Source organism: Oxyura jamaicensis, chromosome Z (genome assembly GCF_011077185.1).
Source record: "Oxyura jamaicensis isolate SHBP4307 breed ruddy duck chromosome Z, BPBGC_Ojam_1.0, whole genome shotgun sequence".
NCBI lineage: Eukaryota > Metazoa > Chordata > Aves > Anseriformes > Anatidae > Oxyura > Oxyura jamaicensis.
Window position 1 is genome coordinate 36,799,911 of NC_048926.1, and position 19,484 is coordinate 36,819,394.

Consider the following 19,484-nt stretch of genomic DNA (forward strand, 5'->3'; position numbering starts at 1 on the left):
AAGCTGCCATTTTCTCCCTGAAGCACAGAATTCTGACTCACTAAAATTAACTGAGATTCAACAACTACATAAATTCTTTTTTTCAAAATACACAAATGTTTCAGTTTAGAAATATTTCTGAATATTCCTAGAAAGCTGACATTAAAAAAAAAAAAAAAAAGTATATGAATTTCTCAGATAACTCAGTTTCTAGACAAGTATAAGAGGATTTTTTGGACCATTAACAGTCTCAGTATGCCAGATTATACATTTAGGCACAGGATGACTCCAAAGAAAAATCTACAGGGCTTGGACAGACAGCTTTAGTATCTGAGGTCAGGCAGGTTTGGCAAATCTAGTTCCACACAAAGAAAAACATATCCCATACTCTTTTTAGAAGACAAAACCTGGACTTTCCAAACTGTGAGCCACAAAAATTTCAGTATATTGACTCCTTCAGCCTGCTATTTCATTATAAATTCCATGAAAAAATGGCAATTGTTGATTCAAAATGTTGTTTAATGCAATCAAAAATGAATGCAATAAAGCAGAACCTCAGTTCAGTATTCCAGATAACCACTATATGGACAACAAAAGGCCAAGAAAATCTTCTGTAAAATTCACTTCTTCGCCCCTACAATAAAATGCACATCTCTACCTTCCAAACCGATCTCTGTCAGAAGTAGGATCTGGTCCTGACTATAATCCCCTACATCAGAGAAAATCGCTTGTCTTCTCTTCCTTCAAAATAATAAAGTTAATATTAACATTAAAAACTCTCAAATTCTTGCAATATGTTAGTTCTGTTTGCCAAGATTACCCAAAAAAGGACAAAAAGTGCCTACAAATACTTTTTTTTTTGAAAGGAAATGAATTTCCCTTTTGGATAAACTTAGCAAATAGACAGCTATATATCCAGTTTAAGCACTGCTCCCGAAAGAGCCCAGCAAACAGAACTATGGCAGCTACTGCAGCAGGTACCTGCCCTTCATTCTCCTATTAGCCAAAGATTAACTCTTGCAAACAGAAAAGCACAGCACAGCAGGCATACTTCAATGAGTTTTCAGAGAAAGTCCCTACTTTCACATTGCTGCTATCACACTGGCAGCATATACTGTTTATAGATGTGTCTATCTGTGTTTGTATGTATACATACACAGCTACATTAAGTCAAGGCTACATAAAAAGAGGAAAAGATGGAAATGAGTTTATCAAAGCAAGCCATTAACTCTACAGCAAGAATGCAAGGTCATCAAAAGCAAACTAAGAGGTCTCCAATAAGGCCACTCTATCTATACTCACTTCCTCCCTTCTGCACTGCCAAGTTTCCTGCTGGCTTAAAGCTGCACAGAAGTGTTTACTCCAGTATGCTGACAATACCACAGCCCATGCATAGGCCAGGCACCCAAGACCATTTGGGGTGGACGCTTGTCTGCTCCAACAATAAATTTAGGGACAAAACCCAGCAAAAGTATTAACTCCTCAACCACTTCCACAAGTACCCAATGAAGCAGTATCTGACAACAGTTCTGGTATTAGCAAAGCAAGGTGAAATGACAGAGGCAACAGCTCAGCTTTAAAGCAATACAATAACATCCTGAATTCACCAGCACTCAAAGCATGAAGATCCAGTTATAGTTTTGCTGTTCCTTCAGTGGTTTAGCTTAATATTGACTATATTCAGGGAGAGGAAAGGTTAAGCAAAGATCACAGCATGTCTTTGATGTGGTCAACAGTGACAGTTAAAGGAAAAAACACAAGAACGGGACAAATAATGGAGAACTATTCTTTCCCTTTCTCCTACCTCCTCTCAGCAATTGATGGTTTAGGGAATTCCTGCACCAGAAGGTATATCCATAACATTGTTTTTAACAATGCTCATTGCTAGTCCATTTTTTATAAATTTGTCTAACTGCTTTTCTATTCATTTTCTTTTCCTGGATCTGAAACTCCTTCTGCAACAAGTTCCACAACTTAATCATTCAACTTCAAAAAATCATAGAACAGTTTGGGTTGGAAGAGACTTCTAAAGATGGTGAAGAATTTCTTCCTTACAGAAAAAGTACTTCCTCTTGAATGTTTTAAACCCGATGTCTGAATTCCATTTCAATTCCACCTAAATCTACCCTCTTTCAGTTTAAAATCATTACCCCCGTCTTATCACTACACATCCTGATAAAGAATCCCTCTCCTGCTTTCCTGGAGACCCCCATTATGTACTAGAAGGCTGCAATGAGGTCTCCCCAGAACCTTCTCTTCTCCAGGCTGAACAACACCAACTTCCTCAGCCTGTTTTCATAGCAGAGGTGCTCCAGCCCCTTGATCATCTTCATGGTCCTCCTCTTGGGTCCATGTCCTTCTTATGCTGGGGAACCCAGAGCTGAATGCAGTTCTCCAGGTGGGGTCTCACAATGGCAGAGCAGTGGGGGGGAATTATCTCCCTTCATTTGCTGGCCATGCTGTTTTTGATGCAGCCTGAAAAATGGTTGGCCTCCTGGGCTGTAAGCCCGCACCGCCAGCTCATGCTTTGTTTTTCATCCACCAACATGCCCACATCCTTCTCCTCAGGGCTGCTCTCAATCCATTCTCCACCCAGCCTGTATTCATATTTGGGATTGCCCTGACCCAGGTGCAGCACCTTGCACTTGTCTTGTTGAACTCCATGAGGTTCATGCAGGCCCACCTCTCAATCCAGGTCCCTCTGGATGGCATCCCTTCTCTCCAGTGTGCTGACTGCACCACAGAGCTTGGTGTCATGGGCAAACTTGCTGAGGGTACACTCAATTTCACTGTCTATGTCACTGACAAAAGTGTTATATTGCACCGGACCCAAACCATAGAATGTACTGTGGAATACCATTCCATGTGGAATGCCATTTATCACCGCTCTCCATTTGGACATCAAGATCTTGACCGCAACTCTCTAAATGCAATCATCCAGCCAATTTTTTATCCAGTGAGTGGTCCATCCAAACCCATGTCTCTCCAATTCAGAATCATAGGATCACAGAACATCTGAGTTGGAAGGGATCCACAAGGATCACCAAGTCCAACTCCTGCATCCCCAAAGGACCCTCCAAGAATAAATAAATGAATAAAAATCAGATTGCGTGTCTTGAGAGCATTGTCTGAACACTTCTTGAACTCTGGTAGGCTCGGTGCTGTGACCATTGTCCTGGAGATCCTATTCCAGTGCCCGACAACCCCCTTGGTGAAAAATCTTCTCCTGATACTCAACCTGAACCTCACCTGTCACAGCTTCTCACCTATCAGAGCTTCAAGACGTTCCCTCAGGTCCTATCACTAGTCACCAGAGAGCAGAGCTCAGCGCCTTCTCCTTCACTCCCCTTCTGAGGAAGTTGTAGACTGCAATAAGGTCTCCCCTCAGTCTCCTCTTCTTCAGGCTGAACAATCCAAGTGACTTCAGCTGCTCCTCGTATGTCTTCTCCTGTACACCCTTTACAGTATTTGTTGCCCTCCTTTGGGCACGAACATCTACCTTTGTTATACTGTGATACCCAGAACTGCACACAGCACTCAAGGTGAGGCTGCATCAGCACAGAGCAGAGTGGGACAATCACTTCCCTTGACCAGCTAGCGATGCTGTGTGCACCCCTGGACATGGGTGGCCCTCCTGGCTGCCAGGGCACACTGCTGGCTTATATTCAGATATTTGTTGTATTTGAAACTTGTTAAACTTCACACTGGTGGTGATTACCAAGAAGGATACTTGCAGAGACAGTATCAAAAGCTTTACTGAAATCCAGAAAGATTACATCGACTAGCTTCCTTTGGTCAACTAGCTGGGTAATCTTGTGAAGGACCTGGGAGTATTGGTTGACAGTCGGCTGAATATGAGCCAGCAGTGTGGTCAGGTGGCCAAGAAGGCCAGCAGCATCCTGCCTTGCATAATAAACACTTTTGCCAGCAGGTCTAGGAAAGTGATTGTCCCCCTGTACTCAGCTCTGGTGAGGCCGCACCTCGAGTACTGTGTTCAGTTTTGGGCCCCTCACTACAAGAAGGCCATGGAGGTGCTCAAGAGAGTCCAGAGAAGGGCTACAAAGCTGGTGAGAGGTCTGGAGAACAAGTCTTACGAGGAGCGGCTGAGGGAGCTGGGATTGGTCAGCCTGGAGAAGAGGAGGCTCAGGGGCGACCTTATCGCACTCTACAGGTCCCTTAAAGGAGGCATTAGCGAGGTGGGGGTTGGCCTGTTCTCCCACGTGCCTGGTGACAGGACGAGGGGGAATGGGCTAAAGTTGCACCAGGGGAGGTTTAGGTTGGACATTAGGAATAACTTCTTTACTGAAAGGGTTGTTAGGCACTGGAATGGTCTGCCCAGGGAAGTGGTTGAGTCACCATCCCTGGAGGTCTTTAAAAGACGTTTAGATGCAGAGCTTAGGGATATGGTTTAGTGGAGGACTTGTTAGTGTTAGGTCAGAGGTTGGACTAGGTGATCTTGGAGGTCTCTTCCAACCTAAATGATTCTGTGAATAGAAGGAAATTAAGTTTGTTAGATGTGACCTTCCCCTAATGAACCCATACTGGCTTTGACCAATGACTGTGTTGTCCTTTAGGTGTTTTTCAGTAACTTCCAGAATAATATTCTCCATAATTTTACCAGGCACTGAAGTGAGACTGACAGGCCTGTAACTGCCACAACTTCTTTACCCTTCTTGCAAATTGGTACATTTGCCAGCTTCCAGTCTACTGAGACCTCTCCAGATTCCCAAGACTTTTAAAAAAATTTGAGAGATGTCCCATGATGACACTAGTCAGCTCTCTGAGCACCCTGAGATGAATCCCATCAGGTCCCATGGACTTGTATGTATCCAGGTGAGTTTGACCACCCATCCAATTCCTTACACACCAAGAGGTCCGTACATCCCATCCATGTCTTTCCAATTTAGAGGCAAGGATATCATGGGGGACAGTGTGAAGCACTTTGCACAAGTCCAGGTAGATAAACGTCAGTTGCTCTTCTACCAATCCTATAACCCCATCACAGGCTGCCAGATATGTCAGTCACAATCTGCCCTTAGTGAAGCCATGCTGGCTGTCACCAAACACTTCCCTATCTTCCATGTGCCTTAGCATAGTTTCCAGGAGGATCTGCTCCCCTGTAAACTGCCTCAAGATCTTGAACTCGACCATTTCATGGTCACTGCAGCCAGGGCTGCCCTTCTGCTTCATATTCCCCACTAGCCCCTCCTTTTTGGTGAGAACATGGTCCAGCACAGAACCTCTGTCCTTGGATGGAGAAGGAAGTTATTATCGATGCATTCCAGGAATATCCCTGGATGGTTTATGCCCTGCTGTGTTGTCCCTCCAACAGGAATCAGAGCAGTTTAAGTCCCCCAAGAGGGCCAGGACTCATGAATATGAGGCTGCTGTTTTGTACCTACAGAGGGTCTCAACCACTCAATCTTTTTAGTCAGATGGTCTGTAGCACACTCTCACTGTAATGTCACCCATCCCTGCCCTCCCTTTAATCCAGACCCATACACTATCTGTCAGCTTCTCATCCATCCCCAGGCAGAGCTCCATGCACTCCAGCTGCTCATTGACATAGATAGCAACATCCCTTCGTCATATCCCCTGCCTGTCCTTCTTAAAGAGCCTGTATCCTTCCATTCCAACACTCCAGCTGTAGGAGCCATCCCACCACATCTCTGTAATGCAAGTAAGATCGCAGCCCTGCAGGCATGTGCACGTCTCTAACTCGTCTTGTTTATCTGCCATGCTACAGGTGTTAGCATAGAGACATTTGACATTTGAGTTGGGCCCCTGATGAAGCTGACTGACTGGAGTAGCTGGCACTACTTTGTGCTGCCCTTCAGGTGCTCTCCTGCTAACCCGTGACTCTTCTCCAGGCTCTGGACACCTACCACTGACACTGGTGTCCCACTGGGATAAGCAGGACTGATTGAGGTTCCCCTCCCACCACAACTCTAGTTTAAAACCCTCCTCACCATCTTGGCAAGCCAGTGACTGAAGATGTTCTTCCCCTCCTCTAACAGGTGGACCCCATCACCCCAGGTTTCTCAAAGCTAGTTCCACGGTCTAAGAAATTGAACCCCTGTCTGTGGCACTAGCCCTGTAACCATCTGTTGATTACCCTTTCAATCCCCTTCCCTTTGACTGGGAGGACCGATGACAAATCTACCTGAGCTCCTGAGTCCCTTAACACTGCTCCCAGGTCTCTGTAATCCTTGATACTCCTCAGGCTGCTCCTGGGTTTATTATTGGTGCCCATGTGAAACAACAGTGCAGTAGATAACAGTGGACTGTACGAGGCTTAGCCATCTCTTGGTGACATCCCTGATAAAAACCCCCAGTAGGCCTCTAGAGTGTGTCAGGTTAGATGCCTCTGTACCTCTCAGAAGAGAGTCACCTGCTACCATGACCTGTCACATTTTCTTGGTCACGATGGTTGTTATACAGAGAAGACATCAGGCTACCTTACTTAGTTCCAGTTCCTTATTCATTCACTCCTGATGTGATGAATCTTTCCTCTTTAAGCTGCAGAGCAGTGAAGCAGTTCTGCAAGGGCACCTCAGGCTTCAGGGTAAGTCTCTTCCCCCTGCTGGTCCTTGCTGTTGCAAGCTTCCATTCTTCCACATTATTAGCTCTCCCTCCTTCCTGTGTGCTGCGGGGGAAGTTCGTTTGCTTGGTCATGGGCTGTGGGTGCACTGCAGACTGTGCTTAGAACCAGCTATCTAACTCAATCTTGGCCTCCCTGGTATTAAACCAGCCTTCTCACCACCTCTCACAGCTCAGCCACCTGCTGCAAGAGGTCCTCCACACAGGCACATCTTTTGCAGGCATGTCTGCCACTGGAAAAGGTCCAGCCACTTCCAGCCATCCAAGGTCTGCTCTTCAGCCTCTCCCTTCAGCAGCTCCATGTGGGTGTAGAGGCTCCTCTAGCACTGCTGGGGTAGGTGGTGCAGACCCCCAGCCAGAGCTGCAGCCTATGCTCTTGGACAAGTGCCCACCATTCTGCTGAAGAGAATGAGGTAGGATGAGTGCCCTTGACCTCTGCAGATGGTCACAGGACATGTACCTCAAAGCCTCCCACTCAGCCAGCAGGACAGCCCTCCTCCATAGAGGCGCTCTTCCACACAAACTGCCGCACTGTGCCCTGGTCACTGGTGCTCCCTAGGGCTGCCTTTTGTGGCAGTGGGGGTTTGACAGTGCACGGCTCTGTACAAAGATGGCTGAGAGCTGTGGAAGCCAGCTGATCACACGAGGACCACAGAGAAACAGGAGAAAACTGCCTGATGATATGAAGGATATCGCTTAGTCAATACATAAGGCCTGGTATGGTTTCATAGGGCCACTGTTAGATCCAAATGTGTTAAAGGTATGATGGCTTCTTCACAGATTATGATTTCCCAAACCTCAAACCTTCTCTCCTGACAATGTAGTAAAAAAACAACACCAAAGCCACTAAAGGAGAAAAGGAGATGAAAAAACATCCTTGTCCTAAGTCCTACAAATACCTGGTAGCAAAAAGAAGACTCTAATGCTGAATAGTTGTATCAGGCGCAAGTGAGTGCAGTGCTGGAAGAGACCAACAAGCAGCTACATGGTACAGACAAAGATGGTTTCTCAAAAGAAAACCTGGTAGTGCTGGGCAGCTCTCCATGATCTTGGCCACATGGTACCAGTGGCATGAGAAAACAAGGAGTCTAAACACTAGGCTGAAAAGGACACTTGCAATGCAAGTTTCACTGGTAGCATATTATACAAGGCTTCCAATATCAAACTCATCAGTAGATAGAAACGCAGTCTCAACACAAACTTGACAATAGAAGAGGAAAAACGGCTATCACTAGCAAGCCTGCAAACTTTGGAAGGGATACAGTATCTGAATAAAGCATGTTCTACATAAACTGGCAAGGAATTAAACTAATACTTAAAATAAAGACAAACTTTTAAGCATGAAACTACAGAGTTGCAGAGAAGCATAGAAAAAACAGATTGGGATGATACACCTTTCTGGATAAAAATAGGAAAAAGAAATTCAGGTAAAAAACAAGACAGTCTGACCAAAAAGAGTTCTGTTTTAGTACACAACATACATTATGTAATTAGGCAATTAGATATGCCTCTCATTTATAAATGTTAAAAGATGATAAAAATTTTGGGTGGATTAGAGGACCTGGTTCTGAATGACAAAGCAACGCGACCAAGAGAAAACAGCTAGTCTTCCAGTATAACAATCAGGGTTGAGATGATGGAGAAATGAGAGATTAGGTTGGACTAAAACATGTGTCCATGTTTTTTGTTTCACTCTGTTTAAGTCTCAATTTAAAAAGCTTTATCTATTGGTGAGAACTTCAGATAACTCTTTGCAGGCATAGGTGTGCATGATATACACGACAAAAAGGAGCGCTTCTAAAAACAGGCAGAGTAACAGGAAGGTAAAGAACAGTATGTGCCCACTGCTCAACGAGGCAAGGAATTTTGGGACAAAGGACTTGGCTGATATACTCAATGCTCTTTTTGCGTGTTTTCTCTAGTAAGACCTCTTTCCATCAGGCCTCCAAGGTCCCTGAGAGTCCTCAGAGAGTCTACAGGAGTAAGGCAGTGCCCACAAGAGACAGTGAAATTAGGGGACACTTTGTCCACAAGGACACTCACATTCAAGGTACCAGATGGGATGCAAGGGTCCTGAAGGAGGCAGCCAGTACCACTTCGAAGTGGCTAACATCCTTAAAACATCACGGTGATTGGCATTGGTTCCTTATGACTACAGAACAGCAAATGTCACACTCCTCTTCAAGAGCAAAAATGAAGAACCAGAGAACAACAGGCCTGTAAACTTCACCTCATTTCCTGGGAAGATGATGGAGAAAATCCACCTGGAAGAAACTTTCAGACACTCAAAGGACAAGAAGGTGACAGAGAGCAGTCAGCATAAGTTTGGTAAGAGCACTCCTGCCCGATTAAAACAACTAACCGGACTGCTTTCTGTGATTCACATTGTGGATAAGGGGAAAGGCATAAGGTATTGTATACCTTAATTTTATGCAAAGCTTTGTGCGTATCTGCCATAGCCTCCTTGCAGCCAGATTTATGAGATATGAGATAGATTAATAGAAGAGACAGGTAGAAAACTGAATGGAATACTGGTTGCAAAGGATCCTGCTGAGATACATGAGATCCAGCTGGAGGCTAGTGACTATGGGTATCCCTCTAGATTCAATACTTGTTTCAGAACTGTTTAATGTTTTCATTAATGACCCCAAGGATCAAGTGAACTGTCAGCAAGATGATACACAGAGAACTATTTTTCAGAGAGACCCTATGCTGTTCAGGAGAAGCTCCACCATACAACATGAGAGTTGGGGTAGATGATGTTCAAGGAAGAGAATAAAAAAGAGTAGATAAGTTATTTCATAAGGCATATAAAAAGCTTGTGAGTGAAGCCAACTCCAAAGAAAGCCAGCCTGAAATCTACTGAATATGAAGAGATGATGACTGCGGGTCAAGACAAAGAACACAGACCAATACCAGCACTGATTAATAGAAAAACTACTTGATGTGAATGAGCAAAAACAGAAAAAAACACAGACGTCCACTGATGTTATTCCTTGTCCTGCTCCAAGGAGTATCAGCTCTAGCAGCACCAGAGACATGGACAGTTAATGGACAGTTTTGAGAGAGGAGTTGTTTTAATAATCCAAGTCAGAGACACATTCCACTCACTTCCTCTGTGAAAGAATGGCTGCAGCATCAGCGTAGGCAGCTTCTTAACACACAATAATAAACTGTGGCAAGAGAAAACTACTTTTATTTTTTTATTTTTTTAATGCTGTAAATAGGAAGTTTCGTAATACCACTGTTAGTAAGCCATTCCTTAAAAAAGAAAATTTAGCTTAGCATAACGAAGAGTTAACATCAAAAATAAGGTTAAACAAGATCTCGTCCTAATAACATATCCAAGAAAAAATTATGAAAACAATGCAAGACTAAATCTTAATGGAGCATACAAATATTTTAACATCTTGCTGGTGTTACCTACTATAGTTACTATCTCCCACCACAGAGAAAAGTGTACATAAACTATCTTTTACTCTCTTTGCCATTGCAGGCAAATATACAAGATAGTTATTTTTCCTTTTTTTAAATACTCTTCCTATCAGTCAAATCCTAGAGAAAAATAATATCATTTTGCCATATGTGTCACTATGTCATAAACTATATAGTATTCAAATAAATCTGCTCACAGTACTTTCACACCTCCAGTTCACCAAAGACAGCTTTTGGGCTAGTAATTGAAACCTCTGCCAGTTGTTTTAAATAAAAGGGCAAGGGCAAAGGAAAAGTTAATTCTCCAAAAACACAGTAAGTAGAACTGCTATTCATATTGGGAAGGAACAATTCTACCTGCTTCATCCACCTGACGTGACCAGACCCCATAATACTCAGATTTCAAGCACCCTCTAAGTCTGTTCCAATTTGATACTCAAAACAACTGAATACCATTGAATGAAAAGTTGCTGTGTGTTGTATTTATGTAGTTCTTTGTACCAATGAACAAAGGAACAGATCAGGGAACAGCTGTGCACCATCAATTAACTACATAATCATGGAATCAGAGAACAGTCCATGTTGGAAGGTACCTCAGAAAATCATCAGGTTTGACCTTTCATGGGAAAAAGGAGCCTAAAAGAGATTATCTAGCAGCCTGACAAATCACGTCCCAGGTGAGTTCATTCCAGCGATTCTTACCGTAAAAAAATGTCTCATACCAAGACAATACCTCTACCAGTGTAACTTGTATCCATTGTCCCTTGTCTTCTCCATATAGCTCCTTGTGAAGAAAAAGACCTCCTTCTTCTTTGCATACACCCTTTAAGCACTGTAATACAGTGACAAGGTTCCCCCCTTGTGAAAAGGCCTAACTCCTTCAGTCTCTCTCTATAAGGCAGGTTCTCTAGCCTTTTGATCAGCTTCCTGACCCTTCTTTGGACCCTCTCAAGTCTGTCTCTTTTTTGAATTGTGGGGACCAGAACTAGACACAGTATCATAGGTGCTGTCTGACAAGCTAGTAACAACACTGCAGATGCAGCCCAGGACCTGATTTGTTTCCATTACTGCAGTGATGCAATGCCAACCCATGTTCAGTTCGTCATGTGCCAGGACTACCAGGTCCCTTTCAACAAGGCTACTCCTGCCACCACACAGATGCTGTCATAGACTGGGCTCTTTGGATGTGTTGTCCCAGGTATAGGACCTTGCAGTTGCCTTGGTTAAACTTCATATAATTTTTGCTCGCCCACTCCTCCAGCCTGTCCATGTCTCTCTGTAAGACAGCTCTCCCCCTGAGCTGTCCACCTCACCATGCAGTTCAGTACCATCAGCAAACATAGTCATGATGCTTTCAATCCCATCAGCCAGACCATTTATGAAGATATATATAGTCATAGCCTTCTATGATGGATTGATTACATCAGTGGACAAGGCAAAAGCAACTGATGTCATCTACCTGGAATTCTATAAGGTTGTTGACATGGTCCCACAACACTAAATTGGAGAGACATGGATTTGAGAGATGCTCTCCACTCAGTGGAAAATGAATTAGTTGGATGGTTGCATCCAGAGCATGACAGTCAAGAGCTCAATGTCCAGGTAGAGACCAATGAGTCATGTTCCTCAGGAGGAAGTACTGGGACTAGTACTGTTTAACATTTTTGTCAGTGATGTAGAGAGTGAAACTGAGTGTACCCTCAGCAAGTTTGACCATGACACCAAGCTCTGTGGTGCAGTCAATACGCTGGAAGGAAGGGATGTCCTCCAGAGAGGCTTGGACAGGCTTGAGAGGTGGGCCTGTGTGAACCTCATGGAGTTCAACAAGACAAGTGCAAGATGCTACACGTGGGTCAGGGCAATTCCAACATGAATACAGGCTGGGTGGAGAAAAGATTGAGAGCAGCCCTGAGGAGAAGGATGTGGGCATGTTGGTGGATGAAAAGCTAAACATGAGCTGGCAGTCTGGGCCTTCTCACTGTAAGCCAGCTCCATCCTAGGCTGCACCAAATGCAGCCTGTCCAGCAGGGTAAAGGAGGTGGTTCTCACCCTCTACTCTGCTTTCATTAGACGGCACCTGGAGCACTGCATTCAGTTCTACGGACCCCAACATAAGAAGGACATGAAACTGTTAGAGCAAGTGCCCAGGAGGACCACAAAGATGATCAGAGGACTGGAGCACCTCTCCTATGAAGACAGGCTGAGGAAGTTGGTGTCGTTCAACCTGGAGAAGAGAAGACTCTGGGAGACCTCATTGCAGCTTTCTAGTACCTTAATGGGGGCTTACAACCTACAAGAAAGCAGAAGAGGAACTGTTTGTCAGGGAGTGTAGTAATAGGACAAATGGTAATGATTTTAAACTGAAAGAGTGTGATTTAGATTCTATAGACAAAAAAAAAAAAATCACAGTGAAGGCAGTGAGGCACTGGACGAGGTTACCCAGAGAAGCTGTAAATGTCCAAAGGCATTTAAAGGGAGTTTGGCTAGATGATCCCTTCAAAGCTATTCTATGATTCTATAGATATTATATTGAATTAGAAACCCTTTTTCCCAGCAAGTTGGGCAACATTACAAAACCATAACACCTGTACATAATCCTGCTCACCACTGATTCACAAGTTGCCCTACAAAAATTGACCCGACCAAGACAAGTGTTATCAACCAACATGTTTAACAGCTTGGAGTACCCAGCTATCCAACAAGAGCATCCTTTTTTCTCAACTCCAAACAGTGCTTTTCAGATCCCAGTACAGGAAGCATGAAGAACAGCCTCAAAATGTTCGATGGAAGCTGGTCTTCTCTTACCGACAATTTCTGCAAACATGCATCCTCTGATTCCTGATATGCAGTAATCAGTCCTACCATACTACACAGATTCTCAAACAGTTAAAAAACTGCATGAGCTGTCACAGTTGTTCCACATCAAGACAATCTCCTCAAAGAACATTAGAGTTTCTGCAGGGGAATGAACCACTACTAAAAAGCTCATCTGTCTCTTATTTTTTGTTTTCCAGAATACAAGAAGGCTATCACAGTTGGAATAATCTTGCCTCAAAAGGGTCCACACCAAGCTACTTCATGTTTCACTTAATTAGATGGTAATCCAGGAACACCTCTAAACAGTAGTCTTAGACAAGCAGATAAAATTCTCCATAACACGCTGCTGAAATATTTGAGTTGTACTTTTAGTCCGTTCTATTACATATCTGTTAGAATTCCAGGCAAAATGGCCCATTATATTTCTGCAGCACTGAGGATGCAATTATACTTGTCTGGCATACAGAATAAGCCAATTTCTTTGTGTGGTCCTGGGCTGCTGCCACCCCACATCATTTCACAATGAAGAACAAGTTCATTCACTACTGAAAGCACTAAGAGAAACAACAAAGATAATTTTTCTGAACTACTATTATTTCTATTCAAAAAAATGATGTTAATACCACTAACAAAAATCTACAGCCTAAAGGGAATAGAAAATGTTTTTGAATTTTTTTAAGTTATTTACTTGAAACTAAAGTAATATATAGTTTAAGAAAACTCAATTACCTAATTATGAAAAGCACAAGCTTAAAGATAATCCTTTCCCTCAAGCAGCATTATACCTGAAGTTGGCTCTGGGTAAAAGCCAACTCTTCCAACTGACACTGAAGAATTGCAAATAAAAAGGAAGGGGAGAGAAGAGGGAAATCCCCATGATTTCATCTTCATTATATAGACAAAGAACATGTTTTAAAACATGTATTACATAGGTTTCGGGAGTAATTGGAAAGATATGTCTAAACTTTAACAGAGTGAAAACACAAAGATTTGAAAAAAAACAGCAGTTTTGGATTTTTTTTTTCTTTAAAAACCTGAATTTCTACTCTGATACCTTCTGTTTTTTGTTTTTTTAAACTGCACCCCGTTCAATGTCTTTCTTCCCTCTTGACCCATAAATAGAAACATATTACATATTAGTTTCTCATCATTGGGTACTACACTGTGAAAGTAGTGGCAAAAATTTCGGAAGTTTGCTGTGGAAATAATAACATTTTCTAAGGGAAATGTCCTTTACAGTAGATACGGAAAGAGACAGAACAGGGAATTATACTGAATATTTTGACTGAATTTGTCCAGTATATTCTTGAAAACATTTTTTTTCTCCATAAACCTTTGTTGACATTTATGAGAACAAATGAATGTAGGTAAAAGGCAGAGAAATACTTAAGCATAAATAAAAACTTATCAGGGCATAGAGGAAAGTTCACTAAAAAATGTTTCTGAAGATGGCAAACCTTGATGAAGGACTTCGTAAATTGTGCATAGCCTCTGTAAGATTGAACCAGATGTTTCTATTTATTTCCCTGAGTACAGAAATACATTTTCTGAAGCCAATCTTCCTAGAAGGGTAAAAAAGTAATTTTTAGACTCTGGTCACAAATGGTGTTCCCCAGGGTTCGGTGTTGGGGCCCATCCCCTTTAGTGTCTTTATTGATGATTTGGACAAGGGAACTGAGTACACCTTCAGCAAGTTTGCGGATTTCACCAAGTTGAGGGGAAGTGTCAATCTGCCAGAAGGTAGGAAGGCCCTGCAGAGGGACCTGGACAGGTTGGATAGATGGGCAGAGGCCAATGGGATGAGGTTCAACATGGCTAAGTGCCAGGCCCTGCACTTTGTCCACAACAACCCCATGCAGTGCTACAGGCTTGGGGCAGAGTGGCTGGAAAGTTGTGCAGAGGAAAAGGATCTGGGGGTGCTGACTGATGCTTGCCTGAACATGAGCCAGCAGTGTGCCCAGGTGGCCAAGAAGGCCAACGGCATCCTGGCTTGTATCAGGAACAGCGTAGCCAGCAGGACCAGGGAGGTGATCATCCCCTTGTATTCTGCTGTAGAATACTGTGTTCAGTTTTGGGCCCCTCACTACCAGAAGGACATCGAGGCCCTGGTGCATGTCCAGAGAAGGGCTATGGAGCTGGTGAGGGGCCTGGAACACAAGTCCTATGAGGAGCAGCTGAGGGCATTGGGGTTGTTCGGTCTGGAGAAGAGGAGGCTCAGGGGAGACCTCATTGCTCTCTACAGTTAACTGAAAGTGAAAGGAAGCTGTGGGGAGCTGGGGGTCAGCCTCTTCTCACAGAGAACTAGAGATAGGACTAGAGGGAGTGGCCTCAAGTTGCATGAGGGGTAGGTTCAGGTTCTGAGACATTTCTTCTCAGAAAGAGCAGTCAGGCATGGGAACGGGTTACCCAGGGAAGTGGTGGTGTCACCATCCCGAAAGGTTGGACACGGTGCTTAGGGACATGGTTTAGTGAGTGATAGTGGTAGTAGGCAGATGGTTGGACCAGATGATCTTGGAGATCTTTTCAAACCCTAATAATTCTATCACTGACAGCCTGTAGTTTGGTAACCTTGTACTAATCAAGACTAAGGGCACATTTATGTTTCAGTTCTCATGATATCAAATGTAACACTAAGATAGAAATATTTCACAGAGTTTACCTTATTGACTGGCACCACTCTAAAAATCATGCTTGGCTTAGTGGGTAGTAGTGGATATAGAAACTCTGGGCAGTAATTAAACTGTGCAGTTTAAATACCTGGGATATCCAAACATTATTCTTACTCTCTAAGTGAGCTGCAAGAGAACCAGTGAGATCTTTAGGCATATGAAGGACAGGATACATATGGAGAAGGTGTGAAAGGAACTATAAGAAGGCACTGGCAATCTGTCCGCACTTTTTTTTTCCTTTAAGAAATAGCCTATTGCTCTGAAAGACAGAATATGGGCTCTAGCAACTATGCCTTGCTAATTTGCACTTAGGATACAATGAGGTATGTGGTGAGTGAAGAACAGAGTTGTGAACATCCAAATGATATCTCAAGAAAATTCTGCAGTAAGAAATAGATGCTTAGACAGGACTAAAATGCTTACACAGGACTATTCTGAAAAAGGCAGCATGTAAAGAAATTCCAGGTTCAGCTCCTGCGTGAAGCCAAATACTTCCAAGAGTAAACACAAACTGCAGCTGTTCTTCTAGCTTGCTTCCTTAAAGCGTATGCCTTGTTCTACATTCAAATGATGTGTTGGGTGCATAATGTTTTATATAAAGCCTGCACTTTTTCCTTCGAAGAATAGAGTCTTTGTTAAATAAAAATGTTATTTAAAATGATAAATAAATATTCATGTTCAGTAGTCTACTTCAGTTGAACTACATCTCCTCTGACTTCCTTGGAGAAAAAGAACTAATGAGAGGTCTGCGTTTTGAGATCCACAGAAATTAAGTGGTTTACACTATTACTTATAGGCATGTCAGCAGAAGTCCTGGTGCTTTTCCTAGAGCTACCACTCAACATTTAGCATTAATATGATACATCATTCCTTTTGAAGGACATTAACCTGATTTTGCCTGCCTTGTCATTGGTTGAGGAAAATTCAGCAACTCATTACTCTTTCTTAAAGGCAATTGTAAGCTAGCAGTATTAATTACTGACATTTAAGTAAGTACAAAATCTACCTCTTATATTTGATTTTCCTGTAAATGCCTTTCTCAGCCTAAAGCACTGCAGTTACAAATAAGTTAGTGTATGATGGATTCATTCAATTGTCTATTCTACCTACACTTGGAAGTGAGAGCTAGCTTTCAGCAACTAAACCAAAGCCCATGGACAACATGTCATAAAAGTATAATGGACCTTTCAGTGTTGGGAGATGTAAGCCCTTCATGAACCTTTAATGCTGAGACAGACAGAATGTTATTAGATCATGTCTCCTGAGTCAGTTGGACATATCCCTAGGCCAGAAAACCTAAAGAGAAGCATGACTGAATGACAGCTTCAAGAAAGAGACCCATTTCTTGGAAGCAGACTGGAGAAAAACAAAAAACAAAACAAAACAAAAAAAAAAAAAGAAAGCAGTTTGCCTCCTCCAGAAGACAAAACACTTCACATCATTGCTTTTTAAGAATGCTGATACGTTCAGGAAAAGACTTCAATTAAAACATCCTGTATTTCATTGTTTACAATTAGGCAGCATTTTTGCCTTTGTTAAGTCAAGAAACATAAAATTAGAAGGCACATAAAATGAACAATAATAGGGGATGTTTAGTGTTATTTTTTTTCCTTTTTACTCATCCCACTCTGTCCCTGCCAGAATACATTTAGATTATTACACTCGTGGGTAAAACTTGTTCATTGACAACTGACCTGATTATGATTAATATTAAAGCAGTTGCTCATGAGGTTTTCCAGAGTACAATCTTGATGTTTTATTTGGAAACACACTAAAAAGGCAATACACTGTCCAGACACAGATACCCTCTCACACCTAATAAATGCAAACACAAAACACAGCTCATGCTTCTGTTTCTCTTCTCCAGCAGGATAAGAAGGTCTTTCAGACTATGCCTACTACTTACTTTTGCTTTGTTTTCAAAGATCCTCTTCAGCAGACAGAATATTCACAAACTAGCTCCCTCTTATCTTGAGTCCAGAACCTACTGTTGTGTATTTGCATTAAATAGGGCTAACCATTTTTGATACTTATGACTGCCCAAAAATATAAAGATAAGCATTGTCCTAATGTAGATATACAAAATGTAGGCTTGCACATGTCTATTTGTGGCCCACAGGAGGAGACAGAACATACTCCTATTCAACAACCTACTAGGGAGGGGAAGCAGCTGACACTCAAAAGCAGGACGGCCACCAGTAGGGATGCAGACAGGCTGAAGGAACAAGTTAACAAAATTCTCATGACACATAGGACAAACGCCAAGACCTTCAGCCATGCAGCCTTGGAAGGAGAGCAGCTTTGGAGGACAGCCCTGGATGCTGATGGCAGTAAGCTGAGCTGGGACCAGCCATGTGCCTAAGAAGAAGTGCCTCAGGTGGTGGGAACAGGGCATGCCGCTGGAGACAGGGGAGAGCAGGAGCTGTCCAATCTGCTTCGTGCTCTAGATGCTGCTCCCGTTTCTGGGCTCCAGAGTACAGGAAAAACATTCAAACAGGCAGGAGACGAGGGGAGGCACCAAGGCAGTGGTGCTGGAGGCCTTGCCCTCCGAGGCGAGGCTGCGGAGCAGGGCCAATTCAGCCAGGAGAAGGGGCGGCTGCGGGGGCACCCAGCAGCAGCCCCAGCACCAGCAGGAGGGAATGGAGGAGACATGGCCAGGCTCTGCCCAAAATTCCTTAGCAGGAGGGCGTGAGGCAGGGCATGGGCTAAGGCACGAGGGGCTCAGGATGGAGACAAGAAGCCTTTCCCCCACCAGGACAGCCCGGCCGTGGAGCCAGGGCCCAGGCAGGTTGGGACTCTGAAGCCTGGGGGTTTCATGTCCTGGCTGGGTGAAGCCCTGAGCAGCCCGGCCTGAGCCCAGGCCGAACCTCTTGTGGTTCCTGCCAGAAAGAGTGATCCTGCCATTGTGTGAAATTCAGCTGAGCCCTAACAGACAAAATGTCATATAAATGTTTCTAAAGGTATGACCCTTTCTTCCCTGTGAAAAGGCTAACTTCCTTTGGGCTTTTTCGTACCCCCTAATTTTAAAAATTTGTGAACAAGTCTTGGTAAATTTTCTGGTTCAGACTGTGTAATATATATTATAAAAAATGCAGCATGTTTACCTATACTTACTGTTTCTAACTTGTTCTACAACTACTGAATTCATTCTGCTTTATATAAAAAAAATTCTCTTTAAATGAGAAAGATTCTATGCTCTTATTACTCTCATCAAAATAGCCCTTCTGTATTTCATCTATGGAGTGTCAAGCAAGCAATGCTTCATGTATAAGGCTCTGTTTTGCAGAAATAAATATTAATCACTTGGTTGTTAAGAGACATTAGATGCAACTATCTAATTGTGTATTTGAGGAAGGCACATGCTCATTTGTTCACCCATTCAACTTTAAAACAAGCACTGAGCTCTTCTACTAAGTTAATCACAAAGACACTTCACTAAGTTTCACTGCCAGGTCAATCTCTATTACACTAATCATGCACCAGGGTTAAGCAGCAACGTCTTTATTGTGATTGCTTTTGACACGGGTGCAGGACTCACCCCTCCTGCCTTTAGCAGCTTTCTTCTGAATTCCTCTGTCGGGTTGTTGAATGTGAGCTTTTCACAGCGGAGGTGATTTACAGGTGGGTGGCCTTCAAGGTGCAGGAATAAGTCATAGTCAAATCGAACTTTCTTAGGTTCTTCCTGAGGGTTGAAAATAACCAGACAGAAAGATCTAACACCAAAACTAACTAAATTAAAAACAAGGGCTACATAAGACTGTCAATTAAAATTAAAATTATGTTGTTTTTAACCATTCTGTGTTCTGAGAGAATTCCTGTCCTGAGTTCTGAAACAGGAAGGAATTTACCAAACATCAGCTGAGCTACCGTAAATCAGAGAAGTTCCTATCAGCCCACGATAACACATGGTAAAATGCATGAACTTCAAGCTGTCCTCACAAGGCTTAGTTGAAAGTTACATCACATCTCGCATAAGCTTAAGAC

General features: G+C 43.0%; 1 protein-coding gene and 1 long non-coding RNA gene across 6 annotated transcripts in view; both read right to left on the reverse strand.

Annotated features, from left to right (window-relative positions):
• Nucleotides 1-19,484, reverse strand: part of MLLT3 (MLLT3 super elongation complex subunit) — a 136,724-nt gene that overhangs the window by 48,893 nt on the left and 68,347 nt on the right. For 4 of the 5 annotated variants that reach the window (XM_035310498.1, XM_035310496.1, XM_035310501.1 and 1 more), the window contains one exon: nt 19,039-19,182. The exons of the other annotated variant lie outside the window; for it this stretch is intronic. In XM_035310498.1, the coding sequence (XP_035166389.1) occupies nt 19,039-19,182 (144 nt within the window). The remainder of the gene's footprint in view (nt 1-19,038; nt 19,183-19,484) is intronic. 5 annotated transcript variants of the gene reach the window in all.
• LOC118156417 lies at nt 2,079-17,716 on the reverse strand. The gene is made up of 3 exons (XR_004746257.1): nt 17,338-17,716; nt 10,007-10,014; nt 2,079-2,095 (listed from the first exon to the last, which is right to left on the reverse strand). It is a non-coding gene; the product is annotated as an uncharacterized LOC118156417 (long non-coding RNA).